The sequence below is a fragment of the Budorcas taxicolor genome, chromosome 8 (assembly GCF_023091745.1).
Source record: "Budorcas taxicolor isolate Tak-1 chromosome 8, Takin1.1, whole genome shotgun sequence".
In the NCBI taxonomy this organism is placed as follows: domain Eukaryota; kingdom Metazoa; phylum Chordata; class Mammalia; order Artiodactyla; family Bovidae; genus Budorcas; species Budorcas taxicolor.
Window position 1 is genome coordinate 106,611,026 of NC_068917.1, and position 18,056 is coordinate 106,629,081.

General features: G+C 48.1%; 1 protein-coding gene across 1 annotated transcript; it reads right to left on the reverse strand.

Annotated features, from left to right (window-relative positions):
- Nucleotides 1-681: 681 nt before the first annotated feature.
- Nucleotides 682-12,701, reverse strand: AMBP (alpha-1-microglobulin/bikunin precursor). The gene is made up of 11 exons (XM_052645335.1): nucleotides 12,585-12,701; nucleotides 10,952-11,094; nucleotides 9,300-9,376; nucleotides 8,266-8,382; nucleotides 7,710-7,811; nucleotides 6,935-6,981; nucleotides 3,296-3,377; nucleotides 2,462-2,512; nucleotides 2,043-2,210; nucleotides 1,561-1,734; nucleotides 682-713 (listed from the first exon to the last, which is right to left on the reverse strand). Exons 1-11 carry the CDS (start codon nucleotides 12,699-12,701, stop codon nucleotides 682-684), a joined length of 1,110 nt encoding a protein of 369 aa, XP_052501295.1.
- Nucleotides 12,702-18,056: the final 5,355 nt, after the last annotated feature.

Genomic DNA, 18,056 nt, shown 5'->3' on the forward strand with positions numbered 1-18,056 from the left:
CCAGAGGGTTGTCCTGGACACCATAAAAAGGGCAATGAATATTCTCCTTCCGGGGCCAAGGGCCAGAGTGAGGATGGCAGGAGATGGGATCTCCAGGGCCTTCGAGGAGGAACAGCCTGAGGCTTTCCAGCCTCGGCAGCTACAGCTGGCGATATGGCTGTGAACAAAAAAAGGCTGCAGGGGTGGGTGGCTAGGGGTTCTGTGTGGCCAAGGGCAGGGGAATTCTTCCAGGCACTTGTGGGCATTTACCTGACCCCCCTGGGCACACACTAGGCATGGTAATTTCTTCTGACCCTGGGCCACTGATGATCTCCGCCAAACCTCTCCGGGAAACAAGTATCCAGAGTTGCTACCTCTTTTCTCTCCTGGCTTTATTAAAACAAAACAAAATAATCCCATTTTATACAGAACTGTGATTTATGTTTCGTAATTTGCATAGCCAATTTCATGTCCTGAAGATGGCTCTATTACATTTCCCACACACACATTTTTCATTTCTGGGGAAAGTTCATGCCCCCTCCCCAGCTGGTCTCCCTTCCCCCCAATCTCATTATACTTCGTGATGAACAGTCAGGACAGGGAATTTCAGGAGTCTACAATTCGGTTTTTATTGAGGGCTCTGGGGCAGACTCTGACCCTCCCACTTCCTGCTGCCTTGTGGACTTCTGGCCTGCGGGCCGGTCAGTTGGAGAAGCGCAGCAACTCCTCGTCCGCTGTGGACACAGAGAGGGTCAGGGAGTAGGTGTGGGGTCATCCAAGGGCCTGTGGTTGGGGGCGGTCAGGGCATGGGGATGCCTCATGGAGGAGGGAAGGCAGCTGGGACTGAGTTCGAGCCTGAGCCTGAGGCCAGAAACTTCTGCTTGCAGGGTGACTTGGTAACTCCAAGATGCATTCCACAGGATGACCTGGTTTTTTGCCTCCTGATTTACTTTAGGCACCGTTTTTCCGGTGGGGAGATAAGGCACAGAAATCTTAGTAGCTGCGGCTTCTCGGAATGCTATTCTTGTTATCCTCGCAGCATTGCCACCGTTACTAGTACTGGCTGCTGCTAGATGGGTATGAACCAAGCGAGGCACTGTGCCGCCTAGGAAGTGGGTCCTTTGTCCCACTTTACAAAAGAGAAAACTGAGACTTAAATTGGTACAGTCCACGGGGTCACAAAGAGGCAGACATGAATGAGCACGCAAGCACTGTAACAGGGACAGACAAGATCCAGAGGTCTGAGCCTTCAGGGAGCAGTGACTGGAAGTATTTGAATTGTTTGAGTAACGATGTGGCCAGCCTGAATGTGGCAATGAATGCCAGGATTGGAACCCACTTCTGCCCCACTCAACCCACCCCACCTCTGCTCAGGCCAGCACCTCCCCAGGTGCCTCATCCCAGCTGGGGAAAGGCCTTGGGCTTGGCCCCTTTCACAGGTGGGAAACTGAGAGAGTGGGTGTGCTGGTCACCAGTACAGAGTCCAGAACTCAGCTCTTCAGATCCCTACTGCCTACCAGGGCTCCCTGACCCAGACTCTGGTGGTCCCTCAGCCCCGCCCGGCGTTTTGGGGCCTCCTACCTTCACCAGGAATGCCACAGTACTCCTTACACTCCTTCTCCGAGTAAAATTGGTTGCCATTGCCATTGCAGCCCCCATAGATGAAGCGGACGCACTTCCCCTTGACAGCATCAAATGCCCAGAGCTCGATGCCGGCTCGGCATGGCCCATGCACTATGGGGAGGTTACAGGCCTCTGCGGAGTGGGAGGGAGGCGCAGAGCATTAGAAAACCTCGTAATCACTGACCTGAGACACCCGGCAGGGACCCTACTCACCTGGAACGCCTAGACCTTTCCTATAGATTGAGAAATCGGGCCCCTGGAAGACCTACGTGCCAGGGGTCCCCCACACCCAAGCGCTTAATTCCTGTTCCTCCAGGAAACTGGCCCTGGAATCCCACCTCCTGAGCATCCTCTGTTAGCTACCTGTTCAGTGGGCAGGTGGTCTGTTGGGAGGACAGGAGAGGGCAGTGCAGGGGACGCGGGAGTGGGGTGGCACTCACCCACGGTCCGGCAGGTCTGCAGACACTCCTTCTCCGAGGGGAAGTTGTTGCCATTCCCCATGCAGCCGCCGTAGTAGAAGGTCTCACAGGCCATGGATGTACCATTATAGAAATACCTCTTGAACATCCCCAGGCAAGGACCCTGTGAGTAGCCCAGCTGGCAGGAATCTGTGGAGGGGCAGAACAGCAGCGCTCGCTGAGTGCTGACTGTGTGCCTGTCACCAGGCTGGACGCTTCAAAGGGGAATCACCTCATTTAGTTTTCATCTCTGCATTAAGAGGAATCATTCTCAGCCCATTTTAAAGGTAAGGGAAATTGACTCCCTGAGAGGCAAAGAGATTTCCTCAGTTACCTACAGCTAAGATTGCAAGTCATATTTGTTGGACTCCAAAAACCCGTGCCATAATATGAGACGTTACCAATGGCCCAGAGACCAAGCATCCCGCTTTTGTCTTGTCTGCCCAGTAGCTCTGTAAAGATAGTGGTTGAGGCTACATTCACCAGCATGCATGCTGGCAGCCTGACCTCTCTGCCTGATGTCCCAACCCTGTGCCTTTGCTCTCACCATTCCTGCCCATAGAATGCTAGAATGCCTTCCTCCATAAACCATAAATGGACATAACGTGAATTCTCCTTCATCCAGGAAGTCTTCCCTGATCACTTCTCTCCTCCCTTTTCTGAGCTCCCTCAACTCTTTAGCTCACTCTCCTTTTTCAAGTCTCTTATTTTCTTCCTTGATTGCCTCCTCTACTAGACCAGAAGATGTGTTTGTCTCCATGATCCCAGTGCTCAGCAGAGGGTCTGGGGGGCGAAGCAGGGTCAGGGTTCAATGTTTGCTGAAAGAGTTGAAGAGTGATCAGTCTATCAGCTACACAGAGTATTCTCACATATTTTTCCATGTGTTCCCACAAGAGCCCTTGAGGTCAGCTCAGCAGGCTGTTATCCCATTGTACAGTTGAGAAAACCAAGGCCAGGAAGCCACTAAGTGAAATAGACAGGGCAAGAACTTGCTTTTCATCATGGAGCTGAATATTTCTAAGCTCAAGGACCATGCCTTATGATCCCCTCTTTCAACAATGTCTGGCACAGGGCAGAGGATGGGATTTGCCTTTTCTAGGCTTTTGCTTCATTCTAGTAGAAGAATAAGAAAGACTTCATGGTGATGAGGGCAGCTGGAGTGAACCAGCTGTGGGCCCTTCCTCTCTCGAGTGTGGCAGAAGGGGGTTTAAAAAAAAACAGGGAGTGATCCTCACCTTCTTTCTTGCTGAAATTAGTTACTGGTTGTCCAGCCCCAGAGCCTTCCTCTTCCTGGGTCAGCACAGCCCGCCGAGCCCTCTGGGGGAAAAAACAGAAGAAGCTATTTCAGGGACCTAGCCTCAGTTGTTCCCCTGGACCCCGGGAATGTAAAAGCCATTTGCTCTGAGGATCAAGGTGTAGACAGAAACACAGCTACTAGGCTGATGAATGGCCTGTTTTTCCCAACGCATCGGGCTTCCCAGGTGGCACTAGTGGTAAGGAATCCGCCTGCCAATTCAAGAGACAAGGGTTCAATCTGTAGGTCGAGAAGATCCCTTGGAGGAGGGCGTGGCAACCCACTCTACTATTCTTGCCTGGAGAATCCCATGGACAGAGGAGCCTGACAAGCTACAGTCCATGGGGTCGAAAAAGTTGGACACAACTTCGAAACCAAACAACAAAAACAACTGGCTAAAACAGACGAGGCAGGAGACAGATAAAAAGAAGCAGAACAGAAGCTATCCAGACCCACTTCAGAAATCTCATTCAAGGTTGAAGGAAACGGGAAGATATTCTCAAACAGGGAAGAATTCCAGGATTCAAATACTTAAAACTTCCTTGAACACAGCAGTTTGTGAAGAAATGGCATTAAGAGATTAATAGAAATAATAACTCAGGAATAGTGAAGCTGTATTGTATTCACTAGGAGAGAATGTAGAATCCATTAAAATATAGAACGAGTACTAAGTGTCTGGGAATTGCAGAGACAGAACAGAATGGGAATGGTACCAGTCCGGACAGAATAAAAGAAAAACGGAAGAGGAGATGGAACACAGTTTTGAGAGTAGAGACGTCTGTCTGCCAAGTCCCAGAGACAGTAGACACCCTCTGAAAGCTTTCACTCACATTTAAAGTCGCTCAGTCGTGTCCCACTCTTTGTGACCCCATGGACTACACAGTCCATGGAATTCTCCAATCCAGAATACTGGAGTGGGTAGCCTTTCCCTTCTCCAGGGGATCTTCCCAACCCAGGGATCGAACCCAGGTCTCCCACATTGCAGGCAGATTCTTTACTAGCTGAGTCATAAGGGAAGCCCAACCTTGACTTAGAGCATTCTTTAAGAAATAAACCTCTTGGCAAGGATAAATATTTATTTGAAGATTTTTTTTAAACCTTCAAACTTCAGATTTTTTTTTTTTAATTCAAGTAAAACAACAGTGAATGCCTTTTCAAATTCAGGAGTAGCGTCTGGAATGCAATTCCATTTAATAACAGCATATCTAAATCTGTGCATCTGTCTATCCAACTTTCCTTCCATCTGCCCCTCTCCAGGTTTATACAGGTCAAGATTCCTGGAATAATGTGAATACTCAGAGTTTCTAGGTGGTGCAGTTTTTCAAAACTTGTTTTTTATACTTTTTATACTGCATTGTTTTAATTCTTTATGATGAGACTATGTTAGTTTTATAGTAGCAATGGTAATTTTTCTTAAAAAACAAAAAAGCAGTATAGCCACTATGGGGAACAGTGTGGAGAGTCCTTAAAAAACTGGAAATAGAACTGGCATATGACCCAGCAATCCCACTGCTGGGCATACACACCGAGGAAACCAGAATTGAATGAGACACGTGTATCCCAATGTTCATCGCAGCACTGTTTATAATAGTCAGGACATGGGAGCAACCTAGATGTCCATCTGCAGATGAATGGATAAGAAAGCTGTGGTACTATACACAATGGAGTATTACTCAGCCATTATAAAAAGTGCATTTGAATCAGTTCTAATGAGGTGGATGAAACTGGAGCCTATTATACAGAGTGAAGTAAGTCAGAAAGAAAAACACCAATACAGTATACTAACACATATATATGGAATTTAGAAAGATGGTAATGATGACCCTGTATGTGAGACAGCAAAAGAGACACAGATGTATAGAACAGTCTTTTGGACTCTGTGGGAGAGGGCGAGAGTGGGATGATTTGAGAGAATAGCATTGAAACATGTATATTATCTTATGTGAGACAGATCGGCAGTCCGGGTTCGCTGCATGAGACAGGGTGCTCAGGGCTGACGCACTGGGATGACGCTGAGGGAGGGGATGGGGAGGGAGGAGGGAGGGGGTTAGGATGGCCATGGCTGATTCATGTCAGTGCATGGCAAAAACCACTACAATATTATAAAGTAGTTAGCTTCCAATTAAAATAAATTAATTAATTTTTAAAAATAGGGAAGCAAAGAAATATGTTAACAGTGCGAATTCTATGTGGAAATAGGACAGTATTGTCCTTTTTTGCTTTCTTTCAGTTTAAAAAATTTTCTTCAGTTTGCATGCAACAAATTCTCTTTTCATTTTTATTCTATTACAAATATTTTCTAATCTTCCTTGTTATGGCTTCTTAGATACACCCATCATTTAAAAGTGAACATCTAATTTCCAAATACATGGGATTTTATTTAAAGTATCTTTAATATTAATCTCTCATTTTGATACTATTTTCTCATTTAAATGCTTTCTTCTCTACAGTCACCCTCTGTTTTTTTTTTTTTTTTTTAGTCTAACTTTATTGAGGCTTTCGATGGCTAAGTCAAAGATTTCTCTTGGTAAATGTCACATTGCACTTGAAAATATGTGGATTATTTTCAAGTGTCTTTCAATATTGATTTCTAACATAATTCCACAGTGAAGAGAACAGACTCTGTATGATTTCAGTATCTTCAGACCATGAAATTTTTGCACTTCATCTTATGTCCCTGGATATGTTCCAGTGTCTCCTAGTTTATAGTCTATGGGAACTGGAATAGAATTTGTATTCTGCTGTTGTGTGAAAACTATATAAATCTTAATTATGTTGAATTGGTTTTCAGTGCTTTTCAGGTCTATTATCTCCTTCCACTTCCCTGTATATTCATTCTATTAATTTTTGAGAGTTTGATATTGAAACTCCAACTACAAACCTTAATTTATCTATTTAAAAAAATAATTGTAATATATAGTGGAACATATGTAACCTTGTTCTGTGTTTTCCAAGTCCCTTGTATATATGTTATATACTTTCATAATTAAAAAAATAAAGATTAAAATGAAAAAAATTTCAAAAATATGTTTCTAAAATAAATATATGTACTTTTACACACACATATATAGACACAACAGTAGGCTAAATTAGTATATATAATTTCCAAATAATCAGAGAAAGAATGAAGACTTAATCAGTATGGCAAAAGGCAGGAAAATTAAACAGAAGGAAGCCCCCCAAATCAAAAGTCAGCAAAGGAGAGGCATTGGCTTGAGAAACTGCTTGCTCTCGAGTGTGCTGTTTTTCAGAGCTCAACTGACTTTATTTTCATCTATTGAGTGTTGAGTATCTTTATCTCATTATTGAGTCTGTTACTGCTTTTAGGCACTTTTCTAACGTCACTGGATTCCAGCACCTGCAAGGTAAAGGTAATTAATACATGCCACAGATGAGGAAAGGGACATCACATGGGGCAGCATCTAGCCCCATGCAGAACTGGGATTGAGCCCAGGTGGGTCTGACTTGCCCATCGCTGCCTTCTCTCAGCAACCCCGCCCACCGGCATGGCAGGGGAGCCTAAGCGGGCAGGGTGGGGCTGGGCTGGGCTGGGCTGGGCTGGGGGACCAGAGGTGCTCACCGAGAGTGGAGTGGGCACTGGATCCTGCTCTCCAGGGACACATTCACCTGAGTCAGAGGACAGGAGAGAGAGGGAGTAAGACCCAGACAGGCTTTGCTTCTTCCGCAGAACTAATGGCCATGTGGCGGGCGGGCCCCCTCGCTGGGACCTGTCCCGTGCATCAGCCCCCTGCCGGGACGGCTCCACCCGCATGGCTTGCTGAAGGGCATCGCTGGAAAAGTGACGGGCTGGTGGCTACACCGCTGCCACACCTCTATCGTCTCCACCCCTTCCCCACCACCAGCATTCCAAGGCTGACATCTATCTAGCACTTACTAAACACCACGTATGGTGCTACTGTATTTAATGCCTTTATCTCATTGACCCCTCACAGCAGCTTCTAAGGGGGGACATTATTATCCCCATTTTACAGATGAGGAAATGAGGCTCTGAAAGCCGCCAGAAGCCGCCCGGCTCAGTCTGAAGCTCGGTGCTCTAACTCCCACCCTCAGTTGCCTCCCAAGAGGTGGCCCTGGATCCTGCTGTCACCGCACCTGGCAGGTGGCAGCAGAGTGGGTGCTGAATTGGCTCTAGTCTCAGCTCTGCCAGGCACACGCCGAGTGACCTGGAGCAAGTCCAGGGACCCAGAGTGCCTTTCCTATAAAGAGAGGAGGGGAACTATAGCTCAGCTTACCTCAAGGGGTGGTGGGAGAGACCCAGGGGCTGGGGGGATGTTCTCCTGGGGCCACAGAGGACGACGAGGGGACAGAAATGTGAGGGGGTGGGGTGCCATTACCTCTGTCGGGCATTGTGAAGATGGCGTCTTCGGGGATGCCCACACCCAGGGCCACCTCCCTGAATTCCTCCAGCAGGCTTTCCCGAAGCTGCGGCTCACGCCCTGCAAGTGGGAGGCAAGGGGAGATGCCTAGAACAGCAGGGGCCAGGGCCACCAGGGCCTGGCATTATTTTGCCTGGGGATTTTCATTTCGGGGACATTTGAGACCCATCGACTCAGCTGGGTCTCTTCAGCACCCTTACGGAAAGCTCAGCTCCAGAAGAGGAGGAGGAGCCTTCCCAGGCTCTCCATTCTGGGTCTCCCAGCTCTCCACCCAGCACAAGAGCAGTTCTTTAAGGGCCCAGAGATGCTAGAATTCTCTGGAAATTTTGAGCTCAAAAGAAGAAGCTTCAGCCTCAAATGGGAGACTGAGCTCTACCTCCTACAGGGAGAGTAAACGTTTTCACTTTTCCCGTAACTGGAGTTTTGTTGGAAGGAAAAAGCAAAACTCCCTGCAGTTCCCCACTTCATTTCCCCAATGACAGGTCTCCTCCCACCCCCAGCTGCAGGCCTTTACCATAGAGCTTGGCAGTAATGGTGGGTCCATGGCGACGGCTCAATTTCTTGGTCAGAAAAATGGCATACTCGTCGTAGTTGGTGTGGACCACATAGGACTCCATGGTGATATTCCATTCTGCGTGGAAGATGAAGGAAGACAAAGAGATCAGCGGTCAGAAGGCTTCTGTCCTGAGATCCTTCACCTATTCACCCACGTATCATCTATTCATCCATCTTTCTGTCCACCCACCCTTTGCATATGTTCATTTATCTATTCGTCCATCTTCACTCTCTCTCTCCATCCATCTCCTCCATAGATTCGTCACTTATTCATCCACCATCATTTCATCTGCGCGTCCTCTCTGTATAGCAGTCCATAAATACATCCATTTTCCTTCCTTCCTTCCCTCCCTCTTTCCTTCTTGCTTTCCTCCATCTGTTAACCCATCAGTTTATGTATTTAACGACTGATTGATTACTCAACTAATCTACCATCACACATACATTCACTTACCATTTTTTAATTCTCTCACTCATTTATTTATCCAACCATTCATCTATCTAAACATTAACGCTCTGACACGATTATTTGATGCATAGAGCAAATTCAATAAACATTTGCTGGATTAATGATAAATTCATGTCCACATCTATCCCTTAGCACCATATACTCCGTACATGGTAGATGCTTAGCAAATTTTTATCAGTTGATTGCAGATGCCTAACAGGAAGGGTGATGAAATCTTGATGTTATCCTCAGCATTCAGAACCATCACTTGAATTCAGTAATGTGTTCAGCTCATCACTTAAAACCAGCACTTGATGAGCGTGTACATGGGTAGGGCAAGGGTCACGGGGGTAGGAGCTAGAGAGACAGAAAGAGAAAAGAGGGAGAGAGAGAAGAAGGAGGGGGGGAATTTGGAGGGAGGGTAGATGACATTGCAGAAAAATGGGAGGAATGGCTGTAGGGGCAGAGAGGAAGCAAGCTTAAGACATCAGGCATTTTTTTTAGCGAAGGAGAGAACTGTGGGAGTCCCCTTTGACTCAACTTACTGGCTTTGTGAAACAGAAACTTGCCATCAGTGCTTGTTTTCTCATAAATACCAGAGATCGATTCACAGACACCTTTCCTGGAAATGAACAAACCACAAGGAAGATAATATCTGGTAGAGACCATTGTCCTGACACCCCGCTCTCCTACAGGGTCCTTCCAAATACAGGGTTTTGTGGGGGTTTTTTTTTGTAATTTGAAAAGTAGTATTTCCAAATATCTGGTTTAATTCTCACACCAGTCCTGAGAGACATCTGTTTCACAGAAGAGAGCAGAGGGATTGAGGGGGGGAAAGGAGCTAACTGATGCTATCCTCTTGGTTAAACCCAGCACCAAAAATCAGCACAGTATACGTATACACCAGGAAATCAGAACGATTCATTAACACATTAATGCATTTATTACTTTCTGTCTCTCTCGCCCCATTTTCCCCATCTGAGAAATGGGGATAATGATAGTTTCTACCTCATATGGTGGTTGAGAGCGTCAAATGAGATATTTTATGCAGAGAGTAAGTACTGTGCATGCAGTAGCTACTATCTTCACCAGCTGAGTTACCAGGGAAGCCCATTATTGCTATAATGATGATCATTTATCTTATTGATATTTAACGAGCATCATCTACGTGCCAAGCACTATGTGACAGGCTGGGGATACACAGAAAGGCAGGGGAGACCCTGACCCGTCATGGAGCACTGGACTGTAAAATCCAATGAGGGGGGTGGGCAGGCGAGAGGCAGATGCAGTCGGTGTGGTTACTGCCATGTGGGGGGAAGCGTGAGGTACTCAGAGAGCACAAAAGAAGGCATGTAACCTGAACCTGGATAGGTGGAGGGAGTCAGGGAGGCCTTCCTGGAGGAAGCAACAAAGAACCTGAGTCCTGAAGGATCCATAGGAATTAGCGCAGGAAGTGGGGAGAGGTTTTCTAGGTAGGAGAAATATCTGATGCAAAGTCCCAGAGGATGGAGGGTTCCAGAAACTGAAAGAAGATCCAGCTAGGTGGGTCAGAGAGTATGTAGGTGTGTGGGGAAGGGAACAGTGAGCGCTTGGGAGTCACGGAGGGCTGGAAAGTTATGTTGAAGGAGTTGAACTGTATCTCAAGGGCAATAGGGAAGGAACTCTGGAGTTTTTGAAAGGCCTTTCTGGTTGCGAGGTGATGAATGGATTGGATGGAAAGTTGGAGGTTAGAGGTGGGGAGAAATGTAGAGAGGCTACTGTAGATAACAGTAGGAAAGAAAGGTGAAGGTGACTTGGTCCAGGGCAGTAGAGGTGAAGAGGGAAAAAGGAAACAGACTGGACGGAATAAGGAAGAGAGGGGACAAGGCTGGATGGTGGACCGAACGGTCGTGGCAGAGGAAAGAAGAGTCTAAGACATGCGCCTGCACCCAGCTTTCCAGGTTGTGTAGAAACGCCTTTGCTGAGCTAGCGGAAGCCCAAGGGGCAAGAGTAGATGGGGAAACAGGCGGAGTGTTGGGGGCATTGCCCTTGAGGTGTAGATGGGACAGTTAGAATGGGCTGCCCTGGCGGTGGGAAGCAGAGAAGTCTGGCCCTCAGGAGTGAGTCCTGGCTCTTTCCAGGACAGGGTGGAGGCTAAAGCCAGGGTGGGGGTGGGGATGGGGGTGGGTCCCAGTCCCCCAACCCCGTCCCCACTCACCGTCTGTGAGTGTTGGTGACGCTGATCTCCTTGCTCGTCGGCCCCGCTTTCAATACCACTGTGCTCATGGTCATCTTGTCCTTGAACCTCTTCAGCCACGGGCAGGTGGAGCCCACGGCCACATTGAACCACTTCCCGTAGATCTAGGAGGCAGCCAAAAGCCCTCAGGATCTGGACCTGGACAAGACTGGGGGGGAGCATCTGTCCCCCTCCCGCTTCTCAGTGACGTCTCCTCCTAAGTGATCATGTCTCACAGGTAACTGGAGGCTACGAGGCCTCTAGGGAGGTGGAGCCCTGATGATGGCGCTCCAGGCATCATGGCTGGCTTAGGAGGGAGATGGCAGTTAGACCCCACCCAGCCCGCTGGCAGGGGGCCTGACTCTGCTGAGATGCAGGCTCTGCGCTGCTCACTGGACAGGGTCCAAATCCCCATGCCCCAAGGTCACCATCAGCCACTGCCCCCCAAGAGCAGGAGTCCTGTCTCTTACTCCTCCAGGGATGCTCACCACCTTGCACACAGCCCATACCTCTGTGTTAGAAAGTAACTCCTTTCCCTAAGCTGAGCCTGACCCAGGACGAGCCTGCCACTTCTAGAAAGAGCCCTTAGGTGTCTGCAGACCCTTCGCCATCCCAGACCACCAGAGACCTGTTCCTCATGCCCCGCTCCCCACAACCCTTCCTCATCCCTAAACGTAAACAAAATCCATACTGCGGCTACAAAGGTCAGAAGGAACCTGGGGTGGCGGTGGAGGGACAGGCTTTGCTCAAGGTCACCCAGTGATTTGGGCAGAGCTGGGGCTGGACAGCAGCCTCCCCCGCACAGCACCCTGCCATAGCCACTTAGTCCCACTGGCCTGATTTCTGTCCTGCTCCTCTTCTCCCCATGATCCTACAGGTAGGGCAGAGGGCCCAGGATGGGCTAACAGATGTTGTGGCAGAGGTGAGTAGTTAAAGGATGAAGGGATGCAGGTTAGAGGGTGGGCAGAAGAGTCACACAAAGTTGGGCACTGCCGGAGGGAGGCGCTGCAGGGGCAGCAGGACTTGGTTGGCACCAACCCTTCTCTGCTGCTGCTGCTAAGTCGCTTCTGTCGTGTCCAACTTTGTGTGACCCCATAGACAACAGCCCACCAGGCTCCACCGTCCCTGGGATTCTCCAGGCAAGAACACTGGAGTGGGTTGCCATTTCCTTCTCCAATGCATAAAAGTGAAAGTGAAGTCTCAGTTGTGTCCAACTCTTGGCGACCCCATGGACTGCAGCCCACCAGTCTCCTCCGTCCCTGGGATTTTCCAGGCAAGAGTACTGGAGTGGGGTGCCATTGCCTCCTCCAAGAAGCCTTCTCTGGGTGGGTTTTAATTGGAGCACGATTTCCCTTGGAGCCCAAAAGTGCAGGTTCAGACTTCAAGATCTTTGACTCAGAATGGCAGCCCAGAGTCCCACAAAAGGGTGAGTACAGAGGTGCAGCTTCAGTGAAGTCCTGACAGTCTGAGCAGCAGGAAGGGCCCTGAGGGACCCACCCCTGGAGTTCCAGATGCAGAGACTGAGACCCCAAGGCACACAGGACTTGCCCCTTCCCGCCAGCAAGGCCCAGCAGCTCAGACACCCCGCCATCACTGCCAGAGACGCCAGCCTTACCCTAGACAGGTCGAAGTTCTCCTGCACTTGAATGTCATCGGGCAATGTGGGCATGGGGCTGGCATTCACCGCCAGGCAGGCAGTCAGTAACAGCAGCAGGCCGCTGAGACTCCGCATGGCTCCGGTTCCTCTGTCTGGGGTGTCACTCACAGGCTTGGCTGGTCTGGGGATGGAAGAGGCACCAGCTCCCTGCTCGAGGCTGCTACGGACTGGGGCTGGGGAAGGGGCCTGCGGCTGTAGGTGACCTTGCTGTTTGAGCTGCTAGGCCAGGACCAATCAGAGCCCCAAGGCCAGGGCCGATCGATCCCTTTTAGTACCCTGGCCGGGGTCACAGTCCCCAGGGGCCAGGGTAGCTGTTTCAGAGGAGCCGCTGGTCAAATGCAACCTGGCCTGGGTGCAGCTGGATGCTGGGTTCAGGCATCACAAGGGCTTCCCCAGAAACTCCTCACTTGTGTCAGGCAGGATGGGAGAGACCAGCAGCCCAAGCCCTTTCTGCTGAGTCATTCCACCTGTAAGCCAGGAGAACAAGCCCAACTGGCCTGTTGACCATATACAAAATTCTAGGGCCTGGGGAGAGTAAGTGACTTAGCAAAGACTATAAGCTGTTCTATGGCAAAGCTTGCTTCCCTTGTGGCTCAGATTGTAAAGAATCTGCCTGCAAGGTGGGAGTCCCGGGTTCAATCCCTGGGTTTGGGAAGATGCCCTGGAGAAGGGAACGGCTACCCACTTCAGTATTCTTGCCTGCAGAATTCCATGCACAGAGGAGCCTGGCAGGCTACAGTCCATGGAGTTGCAAACAGTTGGACCTGACTGAGCGACTTAACACCACCACCGTGGCAAAGATAAGACTAGAGCTCAGGTATCCTATCCCCAGAGCTCCTTCTCTGACCCGTGGCTTCCCACAGCCCTCACAATAATATTAATAGTCAAAATAATAATAATGCTGCTGCTGATGTCCACAGCTTCGATGCACTGAGCCTCTGGTATGTACCAGCTAGGCATAAGTACTTTTCACCTGCCCTGAAATGGCTCATCCCCACAACAGCCCCAACAAGCAAGTGCTGTTTTTCCCCTTTATAGACAGGCAGCCTTTGGTGGTGGCTGAGAGCATGGACTCGGGAGCCAGGTTGCTCTCTGTGCTGCTCACTGGGGCAGAGGGCAGCACTGGGTGAGCGACTTTACCTTTCACCACATCCGTGTCTTCATCTGAAAATGGGATAGTAGCAGTTCCTGGTTCAGAATATTGTCACAAGGATTGAAGAAGGTCATGCTTGCAAAGCACTAGGATGGTAGCTGGCACATGGCGGGAGCTGATTGTGTTTCCTGAGGGTTGAATAAAGTCCCCTCCCCACAAATTCAAGTGCACCTGGGACCTCAGACACATTACGTGCGTATGTAATTAGTTCAGATGAGGTCCTACCGGAGGAGGATGAAACCTCAGTCCAAGGACTGATGTCTTCATAAGACAAAGAGGAGGGAGACTTGGACTCAGAGACACACAGGGAAGATGGCCACAGGAAGACAGAGGCTGAGACTGGGACGAGGCGGCTGCAAGCCAAGGAACGCCAGGGGCTGCCGACAGGAGCTGGGAAGAACAAGGAAGGATTTTCCCCTTGAACCTTCAGGAAGGATGCGGCCCTCCTGACAACTTGCTGTCGAACTTACAACCTCCAGAACTGGGAGAGGAAACCTTTCTGTTTTATTACACCACCCACTCTGTGGTGGTCTTTTAATGGCAGCCTTAGGAAACTAGACAGTGTTCATTCCATTGAAATATTTAATGGGAGTTTTTATAAAGTAGATCTGTTTGTCTCCAAAGATCAAACTCTTGCTAGTGATACTGCAGGTCCTCTCTACTTTAAATTTTTTTTTAAATTATGAAAGTATGATAACACATTTACACAAAACTTGGAAAATACAGAAAATTATTTTTTAAGTAGATAAATTAAGATTTTTAGTTGGAGTTTCAATATCAAACTCTCAAAAATTAACAGAATGAACGTGCAGAGAAGTAGGAGGATATGAAAAGCACGGAAAGCACTGGAAACCAGTTCAACATAACTAAGATTTATACAATTTTCACATAATAGTAGGAACCAGTTTCTATTCAAGTGCCCGTAGACTGTAAGCCAGGAGACACTGAAACACAGCCAGGGATGGAAAACAAGGTGCAAAAAGTTCACAGTCTAAAGATATTGAAATCATACAGAGTTTGTTCGCTTATCACTGTGGAATTATATTAGAACTCAATATCAAAAGATATTTGAAAATGACCCACATATTTTCAAGTGCAATGTGGCATTTACCAAGAGAGACCTTCAACTTAGCCGTTGAAAGCCTCAGTAAAGTTAGACTGAAAAAAACACAGAGGGTGATTGCAGAGAAGAAAGTTTTTAAATGAGAAATTAGTATAAGATGAGAAATTAATATTAAAGATATTTTAAACAAAATCCCATGCATTTGGAAATTAGATGTCCACTTTTAAATGATGGGTGTATCAAAGCAACGACCACAAGGAAGATCAGAAAATATTTGCAACAGAATAAAAATGAAAAGAGAATTTACCAGAATGTGTTGCATGCAGCTGAAGCTGCTCCATGCAATTAAATGCAATGTGGAGTCTTGAAAAAAGTAAGAAAACAAATGATGAACACTAGCATAAAATCTGTGGGATTTGAACAAAATCTGTACTTTAGTTAATAATACTGTGGAAAGTAAAGTGTTAGTTGTTCAGTTGTGTCCGACTCTTTGTGACCACACGGACTGTAGCCCTCTAGGCTCCTCAGTATCACTTGTTAATCTCCCGATTTTTTTTTTTATGACATAGTATTTCTTCATATTCTCAGAACTGGACTCAAAGTTTCAAGCCTCATTCAAATTTTTTTAAATCACTAAGATAATAAATTTTCTAGACTTTAAGCAGTAATACTAGATGCCAAAATACACAGAACTATATTAAAGTTTTGACTGAATATAAATTAGAAATCCAGCATTCTATTCATACTAAGTCAAACAAGAGGAATCAAAATGTCATAAGTTTTTTTAGATAGGCAAAAATTCATAAATTTTCTAAAATATATGTACTATATGTATTTGTTGTTGTTTAGTCACTAAGTTGTGTCCGACTCATCAACCTCATGGACTACAGCATGCCAGGCTTCTCTGTCCTTCACTGTCTCTCGGGGTTTGCTCAAACTCACGTCCCCTGAGTCGATGATGCCATCCAACCATCTCATCCTCTGTCGTCCCCTTCTCCTCCTGCCCTTAATCTTTCCCAGCATCAGGGTCTTTTCCAATGAGTCAGCTCTTTGCATCAGGGGCCAAGGTGCTGGATCTTCAGCTTCAGCATCAGTCCTTTCAATGAATATTCAGAGTTGATTTCCTTTAGGATTGACTGGTTTGACCTCCTTACCATCCAAAGAACTCTCAAGAGTCTTCTCCAACACCACAGTTCGAAAGCATCAATTCTTAGGCACTCAGCCTTCTTTATGGTCCAACTCTCACATCCATACATGACCACTGGAAAAACCATCGCTTTGACTATACGGACCTTTGTTGGCAAAGTGATGCCTCTGCTTTTAAAATACCCTGTCTAGGTTGGTCATAGCTTTTCTTCCAGGGAGCAAGTGTCTTTTAATTTCATGGCTGCAGTCACCACCTGCAGTGACTTTGGAGCCCAAGAAAATTAAGTCTGTCACTGTTTCTGTTGTTTCCCCCATCTGTTTGCAGGGAGAAATATCAATAATCTCAGATATGCAGCTGACACCACCCTAATGGCAGAAAGTGAAAAGGAACTAAAGAGCCTCTTGATGAGGGTAAAAGAGGAGAGTGGAAAAGCTAGCTGAAAACACAACATTCAAAAAACTAGGATCATGGTATCCGGTCCCGTCACTTCATGGCAAATAGATGGAGGAAAGAATGGAAACAGTGACAATTGTCTTCCCTCTTGTTCAGAGTTTCTCAAGCTTTTGGTCTGTTTCGTGGTGATAGTGAGGAGGCAGTCTGAACTTAAAGGGGCGCTGAGAGCCAGAAGCCTTGACTTGTTCGATACAACTTTGGGGATGACCTTCCCTCTCCGAAGCCCACTTTTCTCACCTGTAAATGGAAGACAGGAATCCCTGATCTGACAAGAGGTCAAGTGAGCAATGTGTGTGAAAGCCCACTGCCTCACCTGTGTGATGGTGTCAGGATGTCTGCCTTTGAAGAAAGCAAGCCTGATACAAGAATGAAAAAAATCTCAACGAATCCTGAACAGGAGCAGAGCCATCCTGTGAAGGTTGCCTGCAGGGCACCACAGTGGCTCATCTGACCTTCACAGAGGGTCTGCATTGTCAGGACCGTCAAGCCCCCTGGCCCCAAGGGAAGCCTGAGACCCACAGGGGTGTAGAAGAATCCCAGCCTCTTTGGGGGCAAAATTATTCAACCCTCCGCACAGCCCCCCCTGGGGGAGGGGAGAGGCCGGGAGGATGGGCCCAGGATGTTGATCTCTTCTCCCACCTCCAGACACGTTTGCTCTCCTGAGATTATTAACCAGAGCAAACAGTGAGAGCAAACTCTGACAAAGCCCACCTGGACTTTGAGCTGCTTTTTAAAAATTAATCCGGAACCACAAGGACGCAGGGCTAGCAGTAAACAGGAGTGCTGACCCTCTTCCCCTCTGGCCCTCAGGGTGGAAGGAGAGAGGCTCTGGGGCCCCTGTCCTCCTAATGGATCCAGGGTCCAAGGGTCCACTGAAATTGGCCAGGTCCCAGAACCCTTTCCAGGGGAGGGCAAGGGCCTGACCACGCAAGAGACCTCCGAGCCAAAGAGCCAGGGCAGGAGGGAACGGAGGCCTGTTTCAGATGAACCCTCTGGGCCTCGGAGAAGGAAAAGAACTTGTTCAAAGTTCCCCAGCTTGGGGGTGATGCAGCTGGAGGTCATATGGGCCTGGCTCCAGAGCCCAGGCTTTCCCCCATCCTTTATTCATCCGTCCACTCATTCATTTACCAAACGTGCTCTCCAGGCTTGGTGCTGAGGATAGGATGGAAAAGAGGACACACTCCCCAGAGCTCCGCCCCCAAGAGCGAACCTGGCATGATGAGTAGAAATCAGCCAGCCAAAAAGGCAGGCATAGGGTGGGGGTGGGGTGGGAGGAGGAGAGGGTATTCCAGACAGAGGAAACAGCAACTGTAAAGGCTTAGAGGAGGACGGTGGAGAGAGAAATGTATATGGAATGCAAAAGCAAACAAGCCAAACCACAGGTCTGGAGCTTGGGAGACAAAGAGAGACGTGGAGCGAGCCGGGGAGGTGGAGAGGACCAGCAGGGAGGACTCCGACGCCCGCTCAAGGGGATTGCTGGTTGTCTGGAGTATCTGGGGAGCCCTGGCGCATTTTCAGAAGTGCTTCTGGATTCATAATTGGGAGAGACGGGTGAGGAGGCAGTGCAAGTAGGAAGCTCAGGAAAGTAACTCACTGGGAGGTTTTCCAGGAAGA

What these genes read in the sequence shown, in the direction of transcription:
- AMBP (XM_052645335.1), bottom strand. Translation starts at nt 12,701, where the DNA reads ATGCGGAGTCTCAGCGGCCTGCTGCTGTTACTGACTGCCTGCCTGGCG. An exon ending in CATTACTGCCAAGCTCTATG is followed by an intron (nt 7,812 to 8,265) that starts GTAAAGGCCTGC and finishes TCCCACTTGCAG; the next exon opens with GGCGTGAGCCGCAGCTTCGG. An exon ending in TAATTTCAGCAAGAAAGAAG is followed by an intron (nt 2,513 to 3,295) that starts GTGAGGATCACT and finishes CTATCTTTACAG; the next exon opens with AGCTACTGGGCAGACAAGAC.